The 14,837-nt window shown below is 37.3% G+C and overlaps 1 protein-coding gene across 2 annotated transcripts; it reads left to right on the top strand.

The window, feature by feature from the left end:
- Positions 1–12,285: 12,285 nt before the first annotated feature.
- LOC133727432 (pollen-specific leucine-rich repeat extensin-like protein 2) lies at positions 12,286–14,771 on the top strand. 2 transcript variants are annotated; one of them, XM_062155013.1, is made up of 3 exons: positions 12,286–12,543; positions 12,697–13,491; positions 14,464–14,771. In XM_062155013.1, the coding sequence occupies exons 1-3, from the start codon at positions 12,489–12,491 to the stop codon at positions 14,493–14,495; spliced, it is 882 nt and encodes a 293-aa protein (XP_062010997.1). In that variant the 5' UTR covers positions 12,286–12,488; the 3' UTR covers positions 14,496–14,771. The 2 variants fall into 2 exon arrangements, with proteins under 2 accessions (XP_062010997.1, XP_062010996.1); XM_062155012.1 differs by having other exon boundaries at positions 12,288–12,543; positions 12,688–13,491.
- Positions 14,772–14,837: the final 66 nt, after the last annotated feature.

The following is a 14,837-nucleotide window of genomic DNA, read 5'->3' as shown; positions in this document are numbered from 1 at the left end:
CCGGCTGTGCCTCGGCTCTGGCGTGGGCCGCAAGCCTTGCGGGTGTAAGGTGAGTGCTGCCGAACAGGCTGTAGTGTCGTTAGGCGTATCCGGTGCTCAGAGGCTGGAGATGGCTTTGGTTCATCTTTCTCAGTGGAAGTTAGCCGCATCTGGGGCCACGGCGTGGCTGAAGGCTGGGATAGGAAGAGGGCTGTCTCTCTGCCGGATCAAAGCAACGTCGTGGGGCGGTTTGTGGAAGGCGGGCCGGGATCGAGGTCTTGATGGGGGGGTTGACGATTGCACTGTCTTTGATTTGAACCCCGATGTAAAATCACAGTGGTTTCTGGGTGGTATTACATTAATGGGCTAAGACATGTTGGTGGAGTCGCGACCGACGACGGTGGTGGGGCGACGATCTTGGAGGCGGGGCTGTCGGACTGGTGCAAACGCCGACTTGGGCAGGGAGGGTTGGTTCACATGCTGACTTGGTCTTTTGGGCTTAGATATGGCATGTGGGCCATCTGGGCTGGAGGTTGGGTTTGGGTTCAATGCTTGGGCTCGGATCATGCTATTTTTTATTTTATAATTATTACTTATTTATGTTTTGCTGCGCATTTTACGAGTAGTAAGTCCCCGTATTAGTTGTGTAGGGCTAGTCGGGCTTTGTGCCTATATCTGCAGTCAAAGTGCCTTGTCTGCTCTAGGTAGGTGGCGAGTTCCATGTTTCATCAAATTGTCACTACCTCCTAGTGGCAAGGTGAAGCTAAATGTCATCGAATTTATCCTCCAACGGCAACATAGTAAAAAAGCTGTGCGTATGGTAATTATGTAATGTTGTAATCGGGTTACATATCAAGTTATATTTTTGTTATGTCACCGCTATGTCAAAGTAAATAGAGTCGCCAGTAGAGCGCTCTTTGCTAGTTGGTGCCTAGTTGAATACAGTTATTTGGTAGAGACTCATGATAGTATTTCAGGATGTTCTCTAGATGATTCTTGTAATCAGGTGTTTAGGCTCAATGTCCCCCCTTGTATTCAACAGATTCATTAATCAAGGATTGAGGGTAGCCACACAAGCCTTTTATTCAAAAAAAAAAAAAAAAAAACATAAGTAATGAAGAAGAGATTGATTTTTTTCTTTCTTTCGTGTTTTAGATTTTTATTTTTGTTGTTCACAAAGGGTATTACAAAGATTTTTATGAAGTTAACACTAATGTTTTTGTAAATTGAATAACGAATTAAAAATGAGGGAACAAAAAGACAACAAAAAAGTAATAAATTGAAATTTGGGTGGAGAAGATGAAGATTAATGTTATTAAATGAGAAATTAAGTAATTTTTGTATTTAATTAATTAGTTATGTATTTAATTTTCCTTACAGATTTGGATTTTAGAAAATTAGTGTACATATTAGTCATTTTGTACTTGAGTAATATAGTCATTTAATAATTCAAATGTTTGTAGGTAGAACTAAGAAAATAGTAGGATGACAATAGCCACACCCAAGTTGTTCTTTTCTTGCATTTGAGATGCAAAAGGAAAGGAAATACTTTCCAGAAGCAAAGGAAAATATGGGAGAAAATGGTTTATTCCATACTCCGAAGGAATCACTTTCCCCTATTTTTTCCTTAGGAGAATATCACAAATGATCACTCAACTTTTACCTATTCGACACTTTGGTCACTCACCTTTTAAATATATCATTTTGGTCACTCAACTTTAACTTTGTTATTCACTTTAGTCACTTCGTTAATTTTTTTCATTAAAAAAAAATTATTTGCAGCAATATTAATGATATTTTCGTCCAACCAATTGTGAAAAATTGATAAATCTGTATTAGAATGATTGGGAGAAGTGATTAAAGTGAGATAAAATACCCATTCGGTGACTAAAGTGATTGACAGAGTAATAGTTGAGTGACTAAAGTGATATATTTGAAAATTGAGTGACCAAAGTGTCGAATGAGTCATAGTTGAGTGACCATTTATGGAATTCTCCATTTTTCCTTTCAATTATTACTCATAACACATTGTTTTATTGCATTAATTACAAATTGTTTAACAACTTTTCGGATAACTTTCCTTATGTTACTAAATATCGGAATGGAAAGTTATTTGGAAATTTCATTTCTCTACTCATAGGAAAGACAAATAAATTACTTTTCTTTACACGAATCAAATGAGATTTTACTATTTGTTCTAGTGCTATTATCAATTGAACTAGTGAAGCTGGTTATGTAATAGCTTTTTCCCTTCCGCTCAGAAAATTAAGAGATCACAAATTCTTATAACAAATTATCTCTATTAAACCAGTCAATATTGCATGAGGTAATTCGTAATGGTTTTACACCTATTCTATGACAAACGTCTTTTTTGATAATGATTTTTTAGGACAAAGCTATAAGGGCCAAGTTAACGTTTTGTTCTTTGTGCTTTTGCTAGTTTCTTTTTCTCATAGATTGATCCACCGACCCTCCCCTATTTGTCCCTTTTTTTTTTGTGGGGGGACATGCACACGCCCAAGGGCATAATGCTTTATCACTTTTTCTTCTTCCTTTTTTTAAAAGAAAAGCTTATTTGTAGGCCAATATTATCCTCCTCGTATAAATATGTATGTGGTTGTTAATTAAAATACTTCTTCCTTAAGGTTTTGTCAATGCTCCCAATGTCCAAATCTCCACATGGCTAAAGGCTGTCAAATTGGTCCTTTAAATCTCACAATAAGATCCGTTACAGCTTTGCTTTTATTTAAGACTCCCTTGTTTACCTTGCTTAATCAACCAACTCTTTTACCCCTTTAATATACTATTTACCAAGGTAAATCATTAACCATTTACCATTTCCGCTTCTTGACTAAAGGTTTCGTTGAAGCTCCCATAGAGTCACACCATTGATGAAGCCTTTGTCGGGAGCTTTTATCACCCTCATCAAACTGAACTCATTGAAGGTTATTAGGTTTCTATAGTCAATGTTCTTGAGTTTCTTTAAGGTCACGTTTGGTTCGCGGAAATGAAGCATCTTGTTCCTTTTCTGCATTTGGGATGCAAAAGGAAATGAAATCATTTCCTGAAGAAAGAGAAAATAAGAGGGAAAGTGGTTCCTCCCAAATCTCAAATGAATCACAACATATTACTTTATTAGAGTCCGGATCAAGGGACACATTTTTTTACACAAACTTTGACACACCTTGTGAGCCATTAGATTTTAAAATGTTCAATGGTTCAGATTTATTGTTTGAATGATGTCAACATACAATAGGCTGACTTGGCAAATGACATGGCATTATATTTTCTAATCTAAAATCAAATTTTCCTTCATTAAAAGAAAAAACAAAACTAACATTTGGAATATCAAAATCAACAAAAGCTAACCACGTGGTGTGGTGTGTTGGTCGAACGGCCTAGTCTGGAACCCCCAGGTCTAGTGTTCGAATCCCAGCTCCATCCCGTGGCCAGTAGATTTGAGGGATTCTTTGGATTCGTGCGTCTGCGGTGCAGTGGATTAGTCTGGTTTTCACCACAATGTCGGTACAGGTGTCTTGGCGCTGGGATACCACTGCATGGGTGTGTGAGTTACTAACAGTTAACTACCTGATCAAAAAAAAAATCAACAAAAGCTAAAAAGAAATAAAAGAGGAAGAAGAATACCAAAACAAGAAGAACACGCCATTGAAGCTCTTGACGCCATTGGGCATTGCTGTCTCGTCTTACCTGGTTATGAAAGGTCCCCATAATATATCAAATTCTGGTAGATCGATCAGTCATTGTAGTACAAAACTTCTCCTGATTAAGAGAATGGCATGGGATCCATATACAGTGCGATATCCAAACATGTCATTTAAATATAAGAGACCAGTCACTTTTTATCGAATCATATGACTTTGCTCAATCCCTCATCTTCTTCATCACCATCTGTTTCTCGCTAGCTAAACCTCTTGAAATATTGAATTTTTCAGTGTAATATATCTATCTTAGATCAACCCTGTTTAGTCTAAGGAGGCGCATCAGTTTCTTAGCTTTGTTGATTGGTTTCTTGCTCTGTTTCTTGTGCCCAGTTTAGTATTTTAACTCTTGTTCATCTAATGCTATCGGTAGAAATTAGAGTCACATCTTCTGAGACATAGACAATAAAAATCAATTATAGTTTACAAATGCAAAGTCATATGATTTGACAAAAAGTGACTGGTCTCTTCTATTTAAATAACGTGTTTGGATATCGCACTATATATGGATCCCATGTCATTCTCTTAATCAGGAGAAGTCTTGTACTACAATGACTGATCGATCGACCAAAATTTGATATATTATAGGGACCTCTCATAACCAGGTAAGACGAGACAACAATAATCAATGGCGTTAAGAGCTTCAATGGCGTGTTCTTCTTGTTCTGGTATTCTTCTTCCTCTTTTATTTCTTTTTAGTTTTGTTTTTTCTTTTAATGAAGGAAAATTTGATTTTAGATTAGAAAATATAATGCCATGTCATTTGCCAAGTCAGCCTATTGTATGTTGACATCATTCAAACAATAAATCTGAACCATTGAACATTTTAAAATCTAATGGCTCACAAAGTGTGTCAAAGTTTGTGTAAAAAAAGATGTCCCTTGATCCGGACCCATTTTATTATATTATTTATAAACTTTTTAACAACTTTTTTGATAACTTTTCTTACTTTACCAAACATCGGAATGGAAAGTTGTTGAGAAATTTCTTCAGAAAAATTGTGTCTTCCACAATGGAATATGATAAGTGATATTTCAAGTAAGTGTTTACATAATCTTCTTCTGTCTGAATAAATGATTCATCGAAATAATGAGTCACCATTGATATCGACACATCTGAGATCGCCAAATGTTCGGGAGTTCCTCTATTCAATCCTTTTCCTTCTTCTTATTGTTGGATATCTCGTTCGTACACATCTTCTCTTTGTTTCTCGAGCCTATAGTGAGTTACAAACAGAGTTCGAAATGGTCAAATCTTTGATGATTCCATCATACATGATTCATTTCCCATTCAATGGAAAAAACAAAGGAATTACTTTCCTTTCCGTAAACCAAAAGAGGCCTAAGTGCATATTTTAAGTTTAGTTTCAAGTTTCTTTTACCCCTCCTTCAATGTCTCTTTTAGTCTTTTTCAATCACTTAGTTCGGTTTAATAGATTATGCAACAGTCGTATTTGAACTAAAGAAAAAGTACTATGTATTCACAAGATATTACTATTTTGCTTTGAATTTTAGTCAATGTAGTTTTAAATATTTAATTATGAAGTGACGTTGAATTGATTTTTTTTTTTTAAAGGTGACGTTGAATTGATTTTGCTACATTAATATTTGCGTTCATGGTTACGATTATATATTCAAAACAAAATTCTTACTCGATCATATAATCTTAGAATGATGCAGAAAGGTGCAAATTGACTTCCCGCGAGTACAGGAGCATGCTGATCGTGAGGTTGCCTGTTATTGATAACTTTAATACTAGTTTTATAAGTAAAATGCTTTCTTGTTAAGGTGTTATAGGGATCTAAAACAACCATTACTATGTGTCTACATGAGACTAAACCGTTAACAATAATATAATCAACCCAATTAACTATAGTAAAAACTTTGTCATTGGGTACATATGACTGTTGTCTAGCACAATAAGCCACCCCATGCATATCATCGAATAGAACATATTCTTCTATCAGTTCTATGATACCTCCATTTTTTTTTACTCAAAGTACCATGTAACGTTAATAAACATGATCCCATCAACTACTAAAAACAGCATAAAATGTCACCATCGATATGCATAAGAGCAACTCCAACAGCTTTCATATATTTTGATTTTTCTCTATTTTAAGGAAAAATGAGTCTTTTTTGCTCCGATGGATTCCCTATAGCTATCCCCATTTTAGAGATAGTGAGGAAAGTGAAAACGAAATTTCCTAAATTTACAGCAATCTCTAAAATTTTAAGGAAGATTATGGAGATTTTAGAGATTGCTGTAAAATAGAAAATCCGTTGGAGTTGGGGATGAAAAATTGCTTAAAGCTTTGACTTTTGTTTCCCTATAATACAAAAATTATAGGGAAGCTGTTGGAGTTACTCTAAATATATACGTTATCTTCAAGTTTTTACAGTATTTCAAAAACTCTAGGTATTGGATATATTCTGCCGCTAAGCCTATAAGATTTATTTATTTATTATTATTTTATTTTTTTAAGAATGTTTACACCGTTTTAAAAGTGCATATGTCGTTTTTTTTAAATATTTTTTTTAACCCTTAGCCCACCCTACCCTTACATATGTCAGTGATAATTGAATCCGTGACCTTTACAATGTTAGAATTATAATTTACCAATAGGTCATAGCTTACTGACAAAGTGCATATGTCGTTATTTTGATAGCTACACAATAAATTTCAATAATCATAAATTCTTTTAGGTTTCTCATTGAAAATTAATTTGCAAATTTTCAATTATGTTGAATATTGTTTAATAATACAAAATGGTAAAACATTACAAATAATTAGATAAAACATTACACAGTTTTCCGATTTGACTAAAAACCTACATGAACATATTTGAAGAAAATTTTCAATTATGTTGAATATTATTTAATAATACAAAATGGTAAAACATTACCAATAATTAGATAAAACATTACACAGTTTCCGATTTGACTAAAAACCTGCATGAACATATTTAAAGAAAAAGATATAAAATCTTAATTATATTAGCATGTACATTTGCTTCTCACATAATGTAAACAGTTGTGAGTTTAGGATAGGACCAAAGGACAGTGCTCAAATCAAATATAATTATGTTTTTTTTCTTCGACAAAATCAAATATAATTATGTTGCAAAAAGGACAAATAAATTGGCTCTAATAGTCTCTATGAGATACTATTGACCGACAGTTTCACTTGGTGTTTGAGTTTATCAATCTCAATAATGGTCTTTGGTCATATTAAATTGCTAATTACTTTATAATCATATTAGGTCGGGTAGTGGCCAACCTTTAAATCATTGAAAAGGTTCATCAGAAACCCTAGTAGCAAGTGCGTAATGTGAAATGTGGTTGTGACAGCAAAGACCAAACAAGACAGTGAATAATCCAAGTCAATTAGTAGTTGTAGAATGTGATTGAGAGGCTGCTTCAGTGTGATTTCTTGGCTTCTTTGGGTCCTACTGTCTTGGAAGCAATATTAAGCTTGTAATGGCTTCGCTAATAAACCATTGGGGCATTATAATAAAGAATTTGAGAAGAAGGAAATATTGAATAATTTTAGATTTGAAAAGTAATAATAGTGGGGTTTGAGAAAAAAAAAAAATTGTGTAGGAGTTGGGTGACAATGCTGAGTGACAGACAATATTTGTATGCGTCAAATCATTTTAACTATGTAATGATATTCGACAATGTTAAATATTAGTTTTTTTTTTTTTGAATAGAGGGCTGGTGCGGTTGTCCTCAAGCCTTTATTAATGAAATTGTCGAATATAAAGAGGGGGTCATATGAGCCTGCTAAACCTCTGATTACAATAAGCATGCAGAGTGTTTCCTGAAATAATATCAGAAATCTCTGCATAAGACATGTATTTTAACAAGCACCAATTAACAAAGAGTGCACTATTGGCTACTCCATTTGCTTTGACATAACAGTGACATAACGGAAAGATAACTCGATATGTAACCCGATTATAACATAACATAATTACCATAAGCACAGCTTTCCTACTATGTTGTCGTCGAAAGATAGATCCAACGACAATTAGTCTCACCCTGCTAGCTACCAGGCGGTAGCGACCATTTGACGAAGCAAAAAATTCACCACCTACTTAGAGCAGACAAGGAGTTGCTTTTGTTAATTTGAAGAAGATTTATCAAGTTAAAGAATTTAATAGTCTCTTTTAACTAAATTACTCGACATGCATTTTTTTTTTTTTTGAGTTTTTTTTTTGTGTGCCAATTTGAGGACCCAAATTTCTAGGAAGACAAACCAAGTTCGCAAGGCATGTTGGTAGATATCCCAATCTTGGGTCACTATGGGTGGAGAGGTTCTAATCTCATAAACCAAGTCAGGGATCTAGCTTTGCTTCATGTCCATGCAATCAGAAATTAAAGTGAATGACAGTAGAGAAATGGAGGCAAAATTAGTATTCCACTAATAATACGAAAAACATGAACATTAATCATTCACAAATTTCTTCTCAAAAAAAATCATTCACAAATTGGCTAAACATACACGCCAAGTATGTCCCGATACCATCTTTTCTTTCGATTAGGCACATACATTATTAGAGTTCGTTGTGATAGATTGGTTCTCAAGATTTGCACTTGCAATGCTAATTATTGCAATATTCATAATGCCTTTTCACAAACACACTTCGTGATCATTTTGGCAAGTAGCTAGCTAGCTATACCTGCTGGTCTCCAACACTTTATAACTTGGTTAAAGTTGGTTGACGGGTCCGATCATGCACTTTTATGACTTCCCCAAACACCACATATGTCTCTATTTTCTTCCTCATTTTAGCCACATCAACATGCCAATGGAGATGGAGTCTTACCAAATTGTCTCGGCACTATTGTGTTTGGTTCCTTTCATACATCCACGAATGACTCATTCCTTGCGATGGTTATATTCTAGCCACTTTATCAACACGGCTCGATACGGTTGGGGGCTAACTAGCGCCTCCCCTTGTTTTATGTTACAAGCCAAAGATGATCGATGTTTGTAAAATGTTATATCTGCATAATGTTGACATTGGTTACTTTTATTAGTTTTGTACTTCTGGGCAGTATTACATCTTGATCATTTCCATACTTTCTTTGTACTGCAATGCTGCATGATCGATCATATTGACAATCAACAATGGGCTATCAATCGTAGTAACACTTAAGATGCCTAGATGGACATACTGTTTTCTTTAATGAGTTGGCCCGTGTCTACGGAGCGGCTTGTTTGACACCTCTAGGTAGTATAGTTACACCGTTATTAGGAAAGAGGTTGGGACCAAACTTAGGCTCAATGATCTGAATCCAATGTTAAATCAACATGAATGAGTTGTGTGAGTTTATTGTTTTTGGTCAATGTTGTGTGAGCTTGAAACTACCCAAACTGATCAATTTTGGGCCCGAAAGCTTCATGACCTCAAAAGTTTGATGATTGGACCCAATCAAGTAGACCTATTGAGTTGCAGGCCATTTCTGCAGGGCTAATATGGCCCATCCATCTTCACTTGGATTTTTTTTTTTCTTGGCGGTATGATTTCTTTTTTATTTTGTTATGAGAGGTTCTATTCATATCTCCAAAATAAGCATTTGGACCTATTCTTTTTCTCAAATGATAATTGACTTTGTCAACTCAAGTCAAATTACTAATAAGGATACAAAAGAATGAAATCTCTTCTTCCCATAATAATAAATAGGAATCTATGGTTTGTCACAACATAACGCCATCATCACAGGATCAACAACCTTGAACTTCTTAGGTTGAGCGGCTTATTGAGGATAGTTGCATATATGGTATATGTTATTGTGGTTGAAACTCTTTTGCTCACCATGTTAAATATTTCCAAGGCATATTGTGGATCTCTCTAACGTTTGATTATATTGATGACAGCATTGTGAGAAATATATTTGGATTTCCTCCTAGCTTCTATCCATGTGGTTGTGGTTTCGGAGGGGGATCTAGTTTGTGAGCATTGAATTTTGATAACTAAAGAAGAGAGATCCATGAAACAGATGATGAGATTGTCAAAGGAGGGGAAGTGAACCAACGCCACCAACTAAAATGAACTCTTCTTAGATTCATGAAAATTGCAACTGTTTTGACGGCCCTACTGTCAAAGCAAAAAACTTCAATCTTAGCTGCATGTAAGAACAAAGCGGCGAGCCTCTCTCATTTCAAAATAAGAAGCAATTCTGCTCCTAATGACTAGCGGCCCAAAATCCAAGAATCCCAATTTGGGATCATCACGAATCCTAAGCTGCATACTTCGAGGACTTTGATTCATGGTCAAGGATTCCGAGGCTATCATATTTCAAAAAAAAAAAAAAAATTATTGATTTTATTGGACGATGGGCATTGTGGGAAAGTTAGGGAGGTATAGATAGCATACTGATTATTTGCAAAAGTAATTTGGAGGTCTGTTAAGTGGAGAGGTTCAAATGCCAATTTTAGAGGTATGAATCTTTTATTATTTCAAAGATGAGGCATTTTCATGAGAAAGTATTCAGTGCATTAACGTGCACTTGCATCAATATGAATGGATGACTGGATAACATTAAGTATATTTTTGTTATTATTAAAAAAAGTTATCTATATATATCAATGGATGAGATTTGCTAGATCGAAGAATTTTTCAGTTTCACTTAATTTCACAGATTTAATACCATTCTTTTGCTCGATGCTTGTAATGCTAGATTTGTTTGCCTTTATTAATGCATTGCTCGTTTAATTTTTTTTTTTTTTTGAATAGAAGGTTCATTTCATAGATGACCAGCTAAAAAGCCAGAGTCTACATACCCTTACAGACAGAAAAATGGCGTGGTAACAACCAAACTCCTATCTAAGTACTGCAAACTCATTACAAGTCAAATGGAGCCCACTTTTAAAGCGGACTCATAAACTAAGAACAACTCCGTGTCTTCTGAGGCAAAATCATCTTCTAGCCAACCATCCGCCAATCACGCAATTGTGGTACGAAGTAGAAAGCTACTTCCCATCAAACAAATAGGAGTCAATTCCTCATCCATAAGCCGCTTTCTTCAGCCCAACTCAAGATAATTACCAATTCCATAGAACCATGATCTGAATTACGACTGGCTCTGTAAAGACCGTAAAGGCCATGTTATCACCCAAGGAGGTCAACTCTCTGGCCAGGCCAGCCCAAAGCACTAAGTAATGAAAGAGGGTGGCAAGACACCCTCCAACCTGGCCCAATTCTGGATTGAATCAGACCTACTCAAATGGGCCCAAGAGAGACTAAGCCTAACTGGCCCAAACCCAGACCAAGAGTCCCAGGCCCAGGCAATGAGGCTAGTCCGAGACTTGTGCAATCGCTGCCAATCTGCCACCGCCGCCACCACCATCTCTGGCGGCCGACCTCGATCAGAGCCAAGCCCGATCATGGTGAACCCAAACCTGTCCACCACCACTCGCACCAAAAGAAGCCAAAAAAACAGCAACCCGAGAGCCGCCGCTCCCCTGCACAAAACCACCCAGACGCTCGACCTACCGGAAAGTAGAGGGCTCGCAGATCCAACCGGCCCGCTTTCAACACTACTGCCCAGAGATCCGCCGTCCGACCTAGACCCAATCACGCCGGTATCAGCCTTCCAGAAACGCCGACGATCTGCCTCGATCCAACAACGCCCAAACCCGTCGCCCAGATCCAAGAAACCACCCGGATCTTACCGACCCTCTGTCACCACCAACCAGACACTGAGGTCTGCAACTCGCGACCTACGACAAAGGCCCGCCGATGAAGACTGCCGCGCCGCCGCCACACTCTACTCAGAAACCCTAGGGCTCTGCTTGTTCCCTCCCATTAAAATGCTCAATTATTGTTTTGAAACCATGAACTTGCTCGTTTAATTTGATGAAAGAGATACAAGAAACCATGAACTTGCTCGTTTAATTTGATGAAAGAGATACAATAAACCATGAACTTGCTCCTTGATTATCACTACTGCAACAAAATTACGGGAACTTAAACTACCACACTGGTATTTCAAAAAAAAAAAACTACCACACTGGATTAAAATTACTACGTTATAAACTTAAATTGGTAACGCTAGAACATTCGGTTCATGAAATGCATCAGCACAAAGGTAAATTCCAACGGTAAGTCGGTCAATCTCTGTTTTGCCTGATCAACAAGGAGAAGCAAAGAAAAGTCCTTGCCAGTGGTGAATCTCTATCCTTGTGATTAGCTTGGCCCCCAAGCAGGCAGAGCTGCCGTTCCAACTTTTTCAGAAGGGTACCTCAGAAAACCCAGTCCTTTTTGTCCTATACTTTCCTTGTGCCCCCACTCAACCTGTGAGGCTGTGCCCTCTCTTTTACGACAAATGTTGACTCCTTGACTCTTACCAATACGACTGCGTTCCACACTAGTTTCTTCCTTCTCGCATATGTGACCGTTGTAACCGTACACCCTCTGTTGGTTTTTGGGCTCTGGGCTTTGGCAAAATTGTCATTGTTGTCCTTCACACTTTCCACACCAGCTTTTGTTATTGTCCCTCGCGTCCCAAGAAAGAGCAAGGACAGTTGCCCCTCATTGTAATTTCGATTTCTTGCTCTTCTTGCTAATTGATTCCTACTTCCCCAGACAATGCACTCTAGGATACTCTGCTATGCTTGACAGCTTTTTCCAATTTTCTATCTTTTATTTTCTTTTTTCTTTTTAGCTTTTTATCGGTCAAGTTAGTCCTTCACTATTAGAGGACACTCATTTTTTCACTTTGACTCACCAGTCACTCCAGAGAACAGAGAGAGAGAGAGAGAGCAGAGAGAGCCAGAGCAATGGTGAAGATGGTGTGGCTTATCTTCTTCCAGCTTCTGTTTCTGGGTATTTCTGGTAAATAATCTTCAACCCAGTTTCAACTAATGTTCCATTTTCACATTTCTGCAATGTTACTGTTATTATCTTTGTGTCTTCTTCTTTTCCCTTTTGGTTGTCTACAATGGAGGCCTTATTTTTACTTGGTATTTGTTCTTCTAGTCTCTACAGGTGCAAGGCAAGAATCAGCTCAAGTCCTAGCTCTCTCTGAGACATCCCATGAGGTTCTACAAGATTCAACCTACTCTGTGAACCCACCTCCAAAGGTCTCACCTTTCTCTGATACCCTTAAACTGGTGTCTTCTCACTCAGAAACCCTTAAAAAGCTTGGATTTTTGGGGCTCAGAAACATCAATGTGATGGTCACCAACCCAAAGGAGGCAAAACCAAGAACCAGAAAGCTCTCTTCCATTGACCCATTTCCAGCTAGACCAAACCCACTACCCAAAACCTCAGACCCCCCACTCCACTCCTCTGTTGGCTTCTCTGTTCCTGCCAATGTAGCCAAAAACCCTCAACCTCCACACGCTCAAGTAGCCTCACCAGCACCAGCCCAAACAGCCTCACCTCCAATCCCTGAAACAGCATCACCCCCAGTCGAAATGTCTTTTCCCGAAGCCCCCGAAATCTCTCCTGTTTACCATCAAGCCACCCCTCCCCCTTTTGCTTACGAATTGCCACCGTGTAATCCGAGAGCCCCGGCACCTGGAATTGGGTTTGTGCATAAACTGTGGTGTGTAGCCAAGCCTACTGTTCCGGCAGACACATTGCAGGAGGCTGTGGACTATGCTTGTGGAGCTGGTGGTGCTGATTGCCAGGAGATTATGCCAAGCGGAAACTGCTACTATCCTGAGTCTGTTGTGGCCCATGCTTCGTATGCTTTCAACAGCTACTGGCAGAAGAACAAGAGGAATGGAGGCACTTGCAGCTTTGGTGGCACTGCTATGCTTATCAACAGTGATCCAAGTAAGTTTTCTTTCCATTTTCATTATTGGGTTTGCAGAAAGAACCTTACTTATTTTCTGAAACATTTAGTATTATTCCTTCCCATGTTAATGGCTGAGACCCAAGTAAGCCTGTTCCATGTTGATTATTGGGTTTGCACAAGGAGAGCCTTACTATAAAATTTAGTATATGATTCCTTACTATGTTAATGAATAAGATCCAAGTAAGCCATTTCCATGTTGAATGTTGGGTCTTCCATTTTTAGGAAAGAGACCCTTGACTCAGTTTCTGAAAGTTTAGTGTAGTAATTCCTGGTTCTGTTTCTGTGAGTTGAGAATTAAGATGGGTGAGATCTCATCTGAATCCCTTTTCAACCCCATTTACAGCTTCCATTTTTGATTATGACTGTCATTATAGAACAAAGTTTCATTTTGTCAGATTTTCAGCAATTTGTTAGTTGTTTAAAAGGTCTCTACGAATTGTGTGAAGATAACCCCAGTCCTTTTGTTATATTCTGTTAGCTTTTGTTGGTTCATATTGGATAAAATTTAGTATATGATTCCTTACTATGTTAATGAATAAGATCCAAGTAAGCCATTTCCATGTTGAATGTTGGGTCTTCCATTTTTAGGAAAGAGACCCTTGACTCAGTTTCTGAAAGTTTAGTGTAGTAATTCCTGGTTCTGTTTCTGTGAGTTGAGAATTAAGATGGGTGAGATCTCATCTGAATCCCTTTTCAACCCCATTTACAGCTTCCATTTTTGATTATGACTGTCATTATAGAACAAAGTTTCATTTTGTCAGATTTTCAGCAATTTGTTAGTTGTTTAAAAGGTCTCTACAAATTGTGTGAAGATAACCCCAGTCCTTTTGTTATATTCTGTTAGCTTTTGTTGGTTCATATTGGATAAACTCAACATCATAAGAATTTGTAGTTGATGGTCTTCCTTTGCAAATGGCAATGTTGCTTATATGATGATGTTTCTATTGCAGGTTATCAACTATGCCGTTTTGTTATCACCTAAATGCATCAAGATTGGTAGCCGAGTCTAATCGTCTGTTCTTATAGGATAGGATTGAGTTAGGGGAAATCTGATTCTATGGCGGTCTGTAATTTTGCAACCCTTAATTTTTGGCACTAGTTTACTAGTCTGCATTTGAAGATATTATCTAAGTAGTTATCTCAATGTGGTATCTGTTCTAAATCGACAAGTACTCTTTTGACTTGTAATGCTTTAGGATACTCATCTTTGCTATGATTAGAGGGATTCAGCTGCTTAATTGGGAGCTTCCTTTATGTAGATTCTAGACCCACCCTATAATTTGGAAAATGTTAGTAGGAAAGATGTGTTTGTTGTGAGAATTGG

The sequence above is a fragment of the Rosa rugosa genome, chromosome 1 (assembly GCF_958449725.1).
Source record: "Rosa rugosa chromosome 1, drRosRugo1.1, whole genome shotgun sequence".
Classification (NCBI taxonomy): Eukaryota; Viridiplantae; Streptophyta; class Magnoliopsida; order Rosales; family Rosaceae; genus Rosa; species Rosa rugosa.
The sequence above is the reverse complement of the archived record's forward strand: the minus strand, read 5'-3'. Positions and strand labels throughout refer to the sequence as shown.

What these genes read in the sequence shown, in the direction of transcription:
- LOC133727432 (XM_062155012.1), top strand. Translation starts at nt 12,489, where the DNA reads ATGGTGAAGATGGTGTGGCTTATCTTCTTCCAGCTTCTGTTTCTGGGT. An exon ending in TCTGTTTCTGGGTATTTCTG is followed by an intron (nt 12,544 to 12,687) that starts GTAAATAATCTT and finishes TTGTTCTTCTAG; the next exon opens with TCTCTACAGGTGCAAGGCAA. An exon ending in GCTTATCAACAGTGATCCAA is followed by an intron (nt 13,492 to 14,463) that starts GTAAGTTTTCTT and finishes TTTCTATTGCAG; the next exon opens with GTTATCAACTATGCCGTTTT.